The sequence below is a fragment of the Zingiber officinale genome, chromosome 11A, assembly GCF_018446385.1.
Source record: "Zingiber officinale cultivar Zhangliang chromosome 11A, Zo_v1.1, whole genome shotgun sequence".
NCBI classification, from domain to species: Eukaryota; Viridiplantae; Streptophyta; class Magnoliopsida; order Zingiberales; family Zingiberaceae; genus Zingiber; species Zingiber officinale.
The window spans coordinates 18,083,358-18,096,733 of record NC_056006.1 but is presented as its reverse complement, the minus strand read 5'-3'; the positions used below and the strand labels follow the sequence as shown (position 1 = coordinate 18,096,733).

Below are 13,376 nucleotides of genomic sequence, written 5' to 3'. Positions count from 1 at the left end.
CTATTATGAAGGATCAACTGCAACTCTTGGATTTGAGTTGTCATAATTTTGAAATCAATCATCTTAAAGTCTAAGAATTTGCCAATGATCAATTTCTACATCTTCTGTTTTATACTTCTTTTCGAGAGATTCCCATGACTCATTGGAATATACATGTTATATAACATGTTGTCTAAGTCATTGAGGATATAGTTTTAACATAAAAAGTCACTATGTCCCAGGCATCATATGTCGTCTTTTTTCCCTTATCAGTCTCGCTTTGAGATATGGAGGGGACATCTTCACGTAAGAACCTCGCAAGGTTCAACATGGTTAGGTAAAACAATATCTTTTGCTACCATCTCTTGAAATCAATACTAGTAAACTTCTTCGATTTTTTGTCATGCCTCGGTAGAACAGGAGATGTCGATGATGAATCCATGAAGATTGCATAGAAAAATCGTCTTAAAATTGTTGTGATCTGGTAGTGGTACAATTTGAGCCCAGACAGAATGACGGTATAACACCGCTTTGGTGAGGTCGAGGCTAGAGTTGGACTCATCTTTTTAAGACAAATTTGTCCTACACACGTTGCTCATGGAACATGACAATCATCTCCCAAGATACGACTTTATCTTGTGATAACAACACTACAAATCGCAAGACCTCCAAATCGAAGAAGATTCTCGAACTCTCCAAATGCAAGCATAGAATGCAATACTTGCTTTGAATTAGAATGAATTGAGTGAGTGAAATGAGAATAAGAAGGGGCTTATTTATACTAAATGAAAAGGTATAAGAATTTCTTGGTTCAATTAGATCTCAAACATCTAACTTGAATTGGATGGTTTAGAGTGCATCCCTTCCCAAGAGATACAATATATCTTCATTTGGAATTCAATCAATGGTTGAAATTGAATCATTCAAAGGGCACTTATCCTTTCTCAAATCGACGATCCAGATTTATGAATTTTAATCCAATGATCTAGATTTAATTTCTCATTTATATTATACTATGTTTCCAACCATGATCACAACTCACAAATTGGAACAACAGTAGTCTGATAATAACGCATCAGTCGATGTGCCCATTCCTATCAGCCTTAGGGAATGGTACAAATGGAAGCTCTAACTCTCAGGTTAGACTCGAGACTTCCAACACTCAGCCTCCTTGACAACATCATAATTTTTAAGTAGCCGTTGGAAATCAAATTCACAATTGAGTCGAACCAACAAGATCTTATCAATGATGATGGATTATATTTTCTTCCTCTTGATCCTCCTATGCACGACCGAAGCAACCTTCTCTAAACCAAACGGCGGTTGGCCACCTCCGCACGGTTGAAGCTGGCCCTCCTCTAAGCGGCCGAAGTCGTGGCTGCTCATAACTCTGGTTAAGTTTGAGAGGCACCTGTTTATGGCTTCACATTTCACTCCCAAGCTCACATCCTACAACTTTGAATGCATTTACATCGGTGTATCGTGGGAATAGTTAAACTGATATTCATCGTCACCTCACCAGGCAATTTTTCAATATACCATTGAGCCACGCTATTCAGACCAACACTTGAATTCCAAAACTTTGTCACTAGTGCTACAGAAGGAACTTTACTAGCTTGGCAAATCCTAGTAATTGAAGAGGACCGGCATGCTCAACATGCTAGTGTCAATATTTAATTCAAACTAAAGTTTTTCCAATGAAGGCTATACATAACATTTTTTTCACTTTGATTGTGAGCTTCATTGGGTTTACACTGTATATAACACGAAAGAACTTCGGACAATGCAAATCTGAGAGTAGAGCTATCGAAGTATTACGATGAGCCAAGCTTTCAAAAATAGCCCGATCAGATTCTTATGAAACAGGGGCTGTAGAGATTTCACCTTGTTGATCCTCTTCATGTACACTGCTGATAACTGATGTTGCTTCCGGGAGGTTTGATCTGAGTCGTTGATTACCATCGAATGTTAGTTCTTTGGTCTCCAAATTAGGGATGATCGGTGGGATTGTTCTCCGTGTGACTGTCATCTGCAAACCTTCGGTTGTATGGATCGTCGCGCCAGTGGTCATCGCTACCTGTATAATACAACGGTAAAACAATTGTTCTATAGGGAATTCTTAGCGTAGGATGAGTAGTTAGCATACCGGAGGAGCTCCTGGGGCTATTTGGAAGTCGAATCTTCTAACCAGCATTGCTGTTGCAACCACTGTCTGTGAAAAATGAACTAGAAAATTGATAAATATTTCACAATCCAATGGATGATCGATAAACTTCACTGTTTTTTAAATATTTAATCATTATGAACGTCATTTAAGATTGACTATATAGATTTATACTGTTTAAAATTTTTCTTCAAATTTAAACTAATTATACTCTCATTAATTAACACTATTGTTCGAAATATGATGCACTATTAAGGTTTACCTTGAGCATAATTAGTTAATTTAACAGGTATTAATGCGAAAAAGATAATGAATAAGAATACCCACTTGATGTAAACTTGAAACATTATTTGTCATACTCTCAAAAATATCACACTAAAGGGGCGAGTACATGAAGTTTCTCAAAATGCAGGTCCTGAGAAAGGGTCTATTATACACAACCTTATCCTGCAATATTACAAGAGGTTGTTTCCATAATTGAAACTTGTGACCACACGGCAACAACTTTACCATTGCGCTAAGGCTCCCCTTCAACTATGAAACTACTATCAATATTAATGTTTTAGATATGTTTAAACAACATGGTCGCAGTAAAATCTTGAAGATATCATAAATGGTTTGACATTGGACAATATGGGTAGTGATCTCGATGCCAAAATATTGAAACTAAAGAAGAGTGTCAATCATATCGTAAACTAGAGAGATGATGTATGCAAATTCCAAGTTATGCCCAAGTCTCATAGCAAGAGAAGCAACAAAATATGATCACGAGTCTAGGATTGATGAACTGCCATAGGAAGATAAGCAGTCGAGTATCATATCTCTCATGCGAAGCTCTAGTGGACTCAGAATCTCAGTAGGTAGGTGGTAAGGTATTGTAGATAATCTTGACCTATAAAACTAGACTCTAATTACTGTAGCTCATTATGTACAGTTCTTCATGATCAACTTATCAATGATATTTAGCATAGAGCCATCGATGAGTAAATTGAGGAATCCAATATTTTTTGAACTTAAGCGAGCTTAGGCGCAACGGTAAAATTGTTGTTATGTGACCTAAATAGGTCACCACATTAGCAGAAGCTTCGTGCATCGAACTACCTTTTTAAGTGACCTTTGGAAGATTTACCAAGTAAAACAAAGATGTAGTCCAACAAAATAGGCAACATAAGGAGATCAATATGTCACTTAAATTTTTTTTTCAATAGAGAACCTCTACTCTACAACCCAAGAAGGTGGGAGAATTAAGCATGTCACAGTCGTCATCAAAGGCCAAGGTAGAGCTAGTGTAGCAAGAGCTTCTCGCTTTAGAGGGGAAAAGGCCAAAGGATTCATTAGAATGTCCCGCACGTGCACTCCCATGTCGCGAGATAACCAATGATTGAAGCTTGGAAAGTCTACTAGAAGACCGCTTGCATGAGAAGATCACACACTAGGGCAATGCAGTGGAGCACTCGTGTCAACGAGCAACGTAGAGTGTTTAATGGTCGAAGGTAGAAGATATGGCAAATGAGCATAGTAACAAATAGAGGCGCTCATGTGTTGATTGAGCTGTGGTTTTCACTATCACAGACATATCTCAGAGATGCTGTGAACTCCACAAGTGAACTCCCTGAGAGGAGCGACATGCGAGAAAAGAATATTTAGAAATTTAGCATGAACTAGCGATAATATTTTTTCTATTTTTTTTTTCACAAGATTGATCGGCGGGATAAATAAAATAGAGAATATAATTTTCTTACAAACCTGTACTGAAAATGTGATACCAGGAAGACATTACCTCAAATGTAGCAAACATGTCTCCAACACATTTCCTCGGTCCACCACCAAATGGCAAGTAACTGAAAAACGTATATCGATATCGGTAACAAAGCAGATAGAAACAAAATATTGAAACCTTCATTATCTATTATGACTAACAACCATTGGCTCCCTTATATATGTAAATGATGTAATGAATAGATATCCTCATCAGTGGATAGACAGAGCATTGGGATTACAGAGTTGCTAAGCTGTTTATCGAGATTGTTGTTTTGATTGCTGACATACACATGCTGAAAGTGAGAAACTAATGAGTTGTTATTTGCTTAGTCTGTCCAAAACTCAATTTTGAGCTATAATGAAGGTCAGTAATAAGATGATCATGAATCAGGAGTAGCTATTCCATGCTGGTTGAACAATGCGTAAAGTTGTATAATAGTTCTATCTCATATTGAAGTTTGCTAAACAAAGATTGCTAATTCGGTTGCCCTAGTTTTTCCACACCAACTAGAAAGGTCTACGAACATCATGGTTATTGTCCTAGATCTAAGAATATGAATAGTATAACAAAATCAAATCTTATCCCACTAGGTGGGGTCGGCCTAAGAAGTCATAAGTACTCGACTCAGCACACTAGGTGTAGTATGCACTCGACTCGGCATATTCTTTTTTATTCTAAGAATATGACTAGTAAAAAAAAGTCATAAAGCTCACTAGGGGAAGTATGCACTTGACTCAGCACAAAAGAACAGATTTTGATTTATTTATTCAGAAATTAAAACGAATGAACACTGCAGTACAGTTTAGAGACAGATGAGAAGCATATGTAACTGCAGTTGAGAACCTGAAGTTTTGATTGCTCTCGTTTGGGTTTGGCCCGTCCAACAACCATCTCTCTGGATTGAATTTCTCAGCATCGACCCAATGCTTAGGACTTCGATGGAGATTCCACACAGAGATAAAAATATCTTCACCCCTATTGTTTTATCAAGAAAAATCATCGACATTGTATTATAATTCCATTTTTGGGGGAAGATACAAGTCCACATCTAATTCAATTTCATACCCTTACCTTTTTATGGGGTACTCGCCGAGCATATCATCTTCAAGAGAACGACGAATTAAGACAGGGGGTTGTGGATAAAGTCGCAATGACTGCAACAAATGTTGGAGGCTATGTTTTATAGCATTTCATACTTCAAACAACTAAAATGCAAATCTCACTTCTAGTCATCATAGTGAATGACAAGATCTTACTTCATTAATCACTCGAGTAGTATACTTCAGCTTCTTCAAATCCTCATTTGTTGGAAATCGATCCCCTAAAACAGAATCAGCCTAATGACAAAAAAAAAGAGAGAATCATATGTTTTTCATCAAATAAACAAAAACATTTTCTTCCAACCTTTATTACTTTACCTCATCTTGGAGCTTGGCCACTACCTCTGGTGACTGTGGACAAATATGAACATCTCAGTTGTACGAACTGTTTTTTATAAGCTATATCGAAATCAAATCACAAGAGTAGATTATCAATTGCAAAAGTTCTACATGAACACAGTGCCCCCTACCAAGAATTAAGTAAAACCCTGTTTCCTGTCAGTAAACACATGTACTAATAATTATGTGAAGGGGATTGTTATAATGAAGACAATTTAAGTCTCACTCAAGTTTTTGTACACTCGATTATCAATACTATCTGAAAGAAGCCAATATATACACTTTGAAGTTGCTACAACCTCAATTTACAATACATATTCATTTTGAGGCACCTTTATAACGAACCGATGACTTTAGAAAATGAAACATAAACAAAAAGAATGCATCAAGAATTCTTGACCCTTAGGACAAGGAAGAAAGTACACCGACAACAGCCAAACTAACTAGGCTAAAAAATTGTAGAGTTCGGAAAACCAAAATATCAGGGTCAAATTTTCTCCAAAATCACTAATTCATTAGCTTAACCAATTTAGAACAGAGCGATTATGCTATATAATGTGCAAAGCATATTCAGATGTACCCAAGAATGGGTAGACCATAAAATTATTTATCAAAAAAACTGTAAGTATGAATTTATGGTGAATTTGATGGATATGAAAAATGGGTTGATCATTTGATAACTTGAATAAGGAGTAAAAATGTCTTAAATAGTGTGTGTCGATGGATGTAAAATAGAGATAAACACAGGTCTTATGGAATGTCGATATATACCTTAGAAAGAAGATAAAATGTCCATGTTAGTACTGCAGCAGATGTCTCATGGCCAGCTATAAGCAATGTCATGAGATCATCCCTTAGCTGCTTGCTAGATACCTAAATGACGGTAAACAATATTAGATGAATGAAAGTTTTCATGAGGCAAGTGTAATTACAAGACCGGATTATTGCGAGCATACATCATCGCCAGAAGCAAGTAGGAAGTGTAGAATGCTAGGATCTTGTTCATTCATGTATTCTTCATGGAATTGCAATTCCTCTTGCTCTACCATTTTCTGAAAATATGAAAAGGTATAAAACGTCATATACTAGCGACTTTATCAGTAGATAATGCAAGATGATGCCAAGACCCATAAGGTAAGAATCACAGTGATTATGATAACAAGGAAAAAGAATTTCTGATATTGGATAGAAAACTGTTGATCTTTCAGTATATAGAGATATTTTTTTCGAATAAAAGAAAAGAAATACAAATGCAAATGATAATTTAAGTTTTAGCTACTTACCTTGCAGATAGCAATGAGATCATCAAGTGTGCTATTTATCAACTTGAGGGCCTGTGAGACCTTCTTCTGCCTTGGAGAGATGTCTTTCCAAATTGGAATCTCCCAAGTAGGAATCGGAGCAGTACTTCGCATCTCTGCTTCCCGAAGAACAATATAAACTGCCTGACAATCCATAAAGAAGCATGTGATGCGATCCATACAATCCATAACCACATGAAGAAAAATAAAATTGAAATACTTAAATGGTACATTGTGCAAATAAGTAATCACCTCAACAATCCCATTATCATGTGTTAAGGAATCAAACTCATAATTGAAAATTGCCTTTCCAATTACATCAAGTGTCAACCGCGAAAAGAGTGATTCCATTTCCACATCCTCCCCATCTGAGGCTGCAACATCCAACTTCTTGCATAGCTTATATGAAGCTTCTCCGAACAGTTTGATCATGGCAACAACATACTGTAAATTACAAAGATCTTAATGAATTCCAAACACAACCATATGGAAATATAACTATGATGTATCACCTTCTGATGCAAAGCTGGCACAATTGCACGTCTCCTGACACGCCAAATCTCACCGTCAGCTGGGATCAAACCCGTTCCCATCACAAACTCCAAAATTTCAGCCAGTATACCCTGCACACACCGCAACTCTGATACTTGACAGATATTCTAAACAAAATGAACAGGTAAAACGATTGAAGCATGAAGGTACCTTGGAATAAGCCTTAGCATTGTCCTTTAATATATGTTTGGCGATTTGTGGATCGGAAACAATCAGAAAGGACTGGTGGCGAATGAAACTTCAGTGCTAAGTATGCAAAATTGCTATCTATATTGAACATACAAATCGGCATTGATATATAAGCTGTTACCTTGGGACCAAAGGTGAGGCGGTATATGCCTCCATACGTGAGGAAGAGATGGTAGAGAGGGATGAAGAAAGACTGACTGGTGATGGCATTGATTGACTGTTTCACTTGAGGGATCTCAAGGCGTCGTGTTTCACCGCCTCCGGTGGCCCATCTTGACAACAAGCCTTCAAGGAACTCCCCCGGCGGCCCCAGCTTAGAAAGCCCATTTCTCAACGCAAGCACCCAACTTTGCTTGAAAAAAGGAGCCCAAATTCAATACCAATGAGGAAAAGAAATAACTTGGGCAAAGGGGAAGCGGAGAAGGAGAAGTACCCGGGTTGTGGGACGGTGTATTCGCCGAAGTCGACGCAAGCGGCGACCTCCGGCCTCTGCTTCTCCTCCAACAGACGCTCTACTTCTTCCTTCACAGCCTGGTCCTCGTCTCCGCCTCCGGATCTCGAAGCTGAGCAGCGGACGGACGGCGCAAAGGGCCGCCAGGGCTGGTGCTTGACGAACGAGCGATGAAGTTTTTGAGGAGAAGCGGAAGTTAATGAGCATCGTTGGGATGAGACATGGCCGGCTTGGAGAAGAGGAGAGGAGAGGTTAACAGACATGACGCGTCGCAAGGAAAAAGCACGTTTTCAGATACGCCGGAAGCAGCGAGGCCTAGACACCTTTGAGAGGCGGAGAAAGAAGCTTGAGCAAGATAAATAAATAGACTCCTCAGCCCTCGCCTTTTTTGCCAACGGACAGATCGCAGATGGACACTCTTGAGCTCAATTAGACCGACCCTTAGACGGTGGCGACGACCCTGACGGAGTTTTTCAGGCACTGGGAGTTGTCCGTTTTCTTGATTTTTTGCTTCAGCTCCTCGATCTCAGTCAGCTGAATCCTGGTATTCAGCGGGTTCATCCGTCGGGTTGGCCGTCTATCTATCAAACAATTTAAACGTATTAAATTAAATAAATATTTAATTAAAATTTTAAATTATTTATATATTTTAATAAGATATTAATTTTAATATATTTTTATTAAAGGTAGATAGTTAAAACGACAAAGTAAAGAAAAATGTTTAATCATAATCATAACTTTGTATGCAGTCCATAATCCCAAAAAACTTTGTTTCCACTCTTTGGATGTAAAGTATTATTTGTTTCTAATTTTTTCATGTAAATATTGTTACTTAAATTGTCCATAAAAAATTTTAAAACGAATATATTTCCAGTTAAATTTAGCACTTTACATTAGAATCCAATACTTTATGTTAGAATCGATTATATTTTCTATCAAAATTAACCCTCATATTTTTCCGATACAAATAGTCTAAAAATTAGTATAATTTCTATTAAATTCAGCACATTAAATTAGAATTTAGTATATTTTCTATTAAATTGAGTATTTTTTTCTTAATATAATTCCTTATAAATTTAGCATCATTTACTATTTTAAAAAAAATTAGTATATTTTTCATCCAATTGAGTACCATTTAAAAAAATTTACTATATTTTCCATCCAATTGAGATGGAAAAAAAATCATACTCAATTTGATAAAAAAAATATACTAGATTTAGGGGTGTAAATGAACCAAACGGTTCGCGAACTATTCGGAGTTCGATTTGATAAAAAGCTCGTTCGAGTTCGTTCGTTTATCTTATCGAGCTGAGCTCAAGCTCGATTTCGAACTCGACAGTTTTATCGAGCCGAGCTCGAGCATAAGGATATTCGACTCGTGAGCTCGCGAACTTGTTTGTTTATAGGCTCGGGAGCCAAAAAAAAAACGAGTCTTAAAACGAGCCTTAAATCGAGCAAAAAAAACGAGCTCTAAAAGGAGCAAAAAAAACGAGCTCTAAAATGAGCTTTAAAATAGCCAAAAAAAAATGAGCTTTAAAACGAGTCAAAAACGATCTCTAAATGAGTCCGAAAACGAGCCCGAGTTCGCTTAACGAGTTAGGCTCGTTAACTTTGATAATCGAGCTAATAACGAGCCGAGCTCGAACTGTTTGCGAGCTTGATAATTCTAAAATGAGCCGAGCTCGAGCCTTGTGATAAAAGCTCAATTCGAGCTTTAGCCCGAATATAACTTAAACGAGCCGAGCTCGAACCTAATACTGTTTGGCTCGGTTCGGCTCGTTTATATCCCTAACTAGATTCTAATTTAATGTACTGAATTTAAGAAGAATTATATTAATTTTTGGACTTTTTATATTTAAAATTATCATTATTTTTATGGATAGGGACTGCATGCAAAGATTTGTTTCTCGATAGTTAAATTAAAAAAGAAAAAATTATTAGTATAAAAAAATATTTAATTCTTTAATAGATATTCAATCACAGATGAATTTAAAATGAAGCATATGAAATCGGATCTGATTTATTATCAAGACTTCGATTGATCTTGGATAAGTGAGAAAAATATATAAAAAATTAAATTAAAATAAGTTTTTTAATTAAAATTTATTTATGAAATGATCAGAATTATGACTTGATCCGTTAGAAATTTCTCAACTTATCAGATGACGAATTGATCCATCCTGTCCCATTAAATGATGAATTTTTTAATCAAATTGATATAAAAATATGTATGGTTTAATTAATTAGAAATTAATTTTCACGTGCACAGCTATTTTGGGGGAAATAAAAATCATGGGGGTGCTTTTTGATAACTTTTGGTTGTAGAGGTGCCGCCTTGAGATAATTGTATAATACATCAGGGAGCTTTTGGCAAAATGCCCCGCGTAAATCATATGCGAGATTAACGTATCTAAACCAACGGATTTAGTAGTAGTTATCTTTCTCCCTCTACCGGCACATTACCGCATTTGGCGGACCACCACAAACTCTATTATTGTTGTTCTTTCCCTTTTTGACCCTGAAACTCCAAAATCTCCACCCTTTCCGTTCCTCCCTCCTTCCCACTTTCAGTCCATGCATCATCGCCGTTTTCCCGTTGAGCCATGTCGATTCCTTGCTAATCAGGTTTAGTAGATGAAAACCATCTTCCCTATCCTTTTCGGTCCCCTTCCCCATCCTCCTCCTCCTCCTCTTCCTCTCATGGGAGCCCGGCGCCGTCGCCGCCAGATCTGGCCATAAAGCCATCGCCATTGGCGCAGCCAACCGGTCGCAGTGCGCCGGCCGAAGGATCTACGTCCGCGACCTGCCATCCGGGTTCAACGCCGACCTCCTCGCCACCTGCGACGACTTCCCCATCCTGTTCGAGCTCCGGGAGAGCCAGGAGAAGAGCCTTCTTCCTTTCCTCGCCAACCACGGCCTCGGCCCCCTCACGTACAACCGATCTCGCTCCTGGTACCGCACCGAACCTCTCTTCTTCGAGCTCCTCTTCCACCGGCGCCTGCGTGAGTACTCCTGCCTCGTCGCCGACCCCGTCCACGCCGACGCCGTCTTCGTACCCTACTACACGGCCCTGGCCGCACTTCCCTATCTCTACTCCCCGACGAATTGGAACGATTCCGGGCTCCACGGCCGCGACCTAGCCGATTGGCTCCTCCGCGGCGACCGCCCGACGATCTGGTCGCGCCGCGGTGGCCACGACCACTTCGTCGCCGTGGCCGGCTCCGCATGGGACTTCGATAACGACCCCGACCAGCCGCCCCTCTGGGGCACCGCCTTCTTGGGCCTCCCCGAGCTTTACAACCTCACGGCCATCGCACTGGAGTCCCGCGCGTGGCCCCTGCAGGAGCACGCCGTCCCGCCGCCGACCTCCTTCCACCCGGCCACCGTCGCCCGCCTCGAGGCCTGGCTCACTCGCGCGCGCCGCTCCCGCCGCCCCCTTCTCATGCTCTTCGCCGGAGGGGCGGCCCCCACCGGCGGAAGGCCCAACATCGCCTCCAGCATCCACGCGGAGTGCGACCTCCGGCCCGACCTCTGCGAACTCGTCGACTGCTCCAAGGGCTCCTGCGTCCACGAGCCGGCTCGGTTCATGCGCCCCATGCTCCGCGCCCGGTTCTGCCTCCAGCCGCCCAGCGAGACCCCGACGCGCCGGTCCACCTTCGACGGCATCCTCGCCGGGTGCATCCCGGTGTTCTTCGAGGAAGCCTCCGCGGAGAGGCAGTTCGGCTGGCACCTGCCGCGCCGCCGTTACGACGACTTCTCCGTCACGATACCCAAGGAGGAGGTGGTGTTCGGGGGAAGGCGGATCGTCGACGTGCTTCAGGCCATACCCCCGGCGCGGGTGCTCCGGATGAGGGAGGCAGTGCTGGAGCTGGCGCCGACGGTGATCTACCGCCGGCACGGTAGCTCGGCAGCGCTTCGGGCGCGGAAGGATGCGTTCGATGTCGCCGTCGACGGGGTTCTCCGTCGCATCCGCCGGCGCGTACGGGAGATGGAGCAGGGAAAGGACCCGCTCCTATTGGTCGACGAGGATGACGACGAGACGTGGACGTCGACGTCGACGTCGACGTCGACGGACGGACATCAATAACTCCGTCGGAATTGCAACCTCTGCATCAATTCAGTATTTAGTTCAAATCAAAAGGCCAAAAACTCTTAGGATTCTTGGAAAACAAATAAATAAACATAGATCGATCAGTACCTTGATGTAACACCTTGTTCAAACATTCATCAATATCTGTAAAATAATCATTCATAATGAAGAGGATGCCACTGACTTAAGAACTATGATGCTTAACTGCCAACGCTAATCAGAGCCAACTCATTCACAATTTTCGATCAGTACCTGTGGTGCTGCACTTTCTGGGGTTTCCATAATTCCTTGGATCATCTCCAACTCTTTAGACAATTTATTAGCCACAGAAGTAAACTTTGTTGCAGATTGTATCGATATTCATCTGCTACTGACCTTGGATCCACAATTTTTCGGCCAGTGTCCATTCTAAGAGCTTGTGTTCACTTTTTGGTCAGTTTCTACATATCCAGTTCATACAAGAGAACTCAGTAGCTTCACCAGTTTGTGCATACTTCGAGCTGCATAATCTGCAGTTCCAAAAACCTGGTTTGTTTCACAAGAAAATGAAGGAACAAGGATACATTATGTTCCTCAATGGCTAAATGTATGGAATAAAATTCATTAGATGGTCATATAACATAAAACTTTCAAAAGATGCTTATGTTCCTCTTTTAGTATTTAATTCAATGCTTCTGTTATTTAGTATTATTAGAACCGTAATCTACCTAAGCATACACTAATGAAACTTATCGAAAAGATCAAAGCGGCATTGACCTCTTTGCCCTACTCTTTTAAAGCTGAAAACACCAACCTCTTAACGCTTAGATATAGACAATGATGTGATAATAAGACCCCATTCATCAAGTTAGTTTAAGAAATAACAGCAAATATATGTATGGCCTGGTGGCACATTGACAAATCCATGTTTTATCTGTGAAGATGTGGAAGATGGTTACTGCTTGTTCTTGATATGTAGTACAACAATGAAGTTTTTGAAACAGAAGCTTTATTGAAGTTGGATTTAGAGCCTGACTTTGGAGGTCTTGTTCAGATACTACTATTATTGGTTTAGTTATAAGTGATTTAGATCCAGAGAATTCAAATCCGTATTCCTACCGTCTTTTGCTTATCTTTTTTTTTAAAGTCTTGGAAGAGATGACTGTTGGATATTGGGGCCTAAATGGACCAATACGATTTTGAGGAGGAAAAATCGGAAGCCATCAATTGTTGAAAGTCGTAATTGACTTCAAAATTGAAATCTACGTTTCGCGTAGATAGATTTAGACTATTAATTTGCTCAAAACCGATTAAGGGTGAATGAGAAATTAATGTTCAAAGTCGGCCCAAAATAACGTTGGTTATTCATTAAGGAAATGCAAGGGAGAATAGTCCCACATCGGAAATTTCCGATGTGCATTCCTTACTTATTAATGATGTTGAGTTATTGGAGTTAACTCAGAAAAGTAC

At 40.1% G+C, this 13,376-nt stretch overlaps 2 protein-coding genes across 3 annotated transcripts; one reads left to right on the top strand and one right to left on the bottom strand.

The window, feature by feature from the left end:
* Nucleotides 1-1,533: 1,533 nt before the first annotated feature.
* LOC122032388 (protein LUTEIN DEFICIENT 5, chloroplastic-like) lies at nucleotides 1,534-8,394 on the bottom strand. Of its 2 annotated transcripts, none has more exons than XM_042591678.1 (15): nucleotides 7,820-8,394; nucleotides 7,508-7,733; nucleotides 7,348-7,419; nucleotides 7,158-7,268; nucleotides 6,898-7,089; nucleotides 6,628-6,789; nucleotides 6,301-6,396; nucleotides 6,116-6,217; nucleotides 5,324-5,356; nucleotides 5,162-5,242; nucleotides 4,977-5,059; nucleotides 4,749-4,880; nucleotides 3,924-3,984; nucleotides 2,126-2,191; nucleotides 1,534-2,056 (listed from the first exon to the last, which is right to left on the bottom strand). In XM_042591678.1, exons 1-15 carry the CDS (start codon nucleotides 8,098-8,100, stop codon nucleotides 1,835-1,837), a joined length of 1,920 nt encoding a protein of 639 aa, XP_042447612.1. In that variant the 5' UTR covers nucleotides 8,101-8,394; the 3' UTR covers nucleotides 1,534-1,834. The 2 variants fall into 2 exon arrangements, with proteins under 2 accessions (XP_042447612.1, XP_042447613.1); XM_042591679.1 differs by having other exon boundaries at nucleotides 1,914-2,056; nucleotides 2,126-2,205.
* Nucleotides 8,395-10,499: 2,105 nt separating this feature from the next.
* Nucleotides 10,500-12,121, top strand: LOC122031271 (probable xyloglucan galactosyltransferase GT19; the record flags this gene model as incomplete). The annotated part of the gene is made up of 1 exon (XM_042590404.1): nucleotides 10,500-12,121. A coding segment is annotated over one exon (1,425 nt), but the record flags the coding sequence as incomplete, so codon positions are not given.
* Between the last annotated feature and the right edge of the window lie 1,255 nt (nucleotides 12,122-13,376).

Bases quoted from the DNA above. Each gene is read 5' to 3' on its own strand.
- LOC122032388 (XM_042591678.1), bottom strand. From the start codon at position 8,100: ATGTCTGTTAACCTCTCCTCTCCTCTTCTCCAAGCCGGCCATGTCTCA. The intron at 7,269-7,347 runs GTACCTTCATGC...CGGTGTGTGCAG, and splicing joins ATGCTAAGGCTTATTCCAAG to GGTATACTGGCTGAAATTTT. The intron at 5,357-6,115 runs GTATATATCGAC...ATTTGTCCACAG, and splicing joins CATTTTATCTTCTTTCTAAG to TCACCAGAGGTAGTGGCCAA.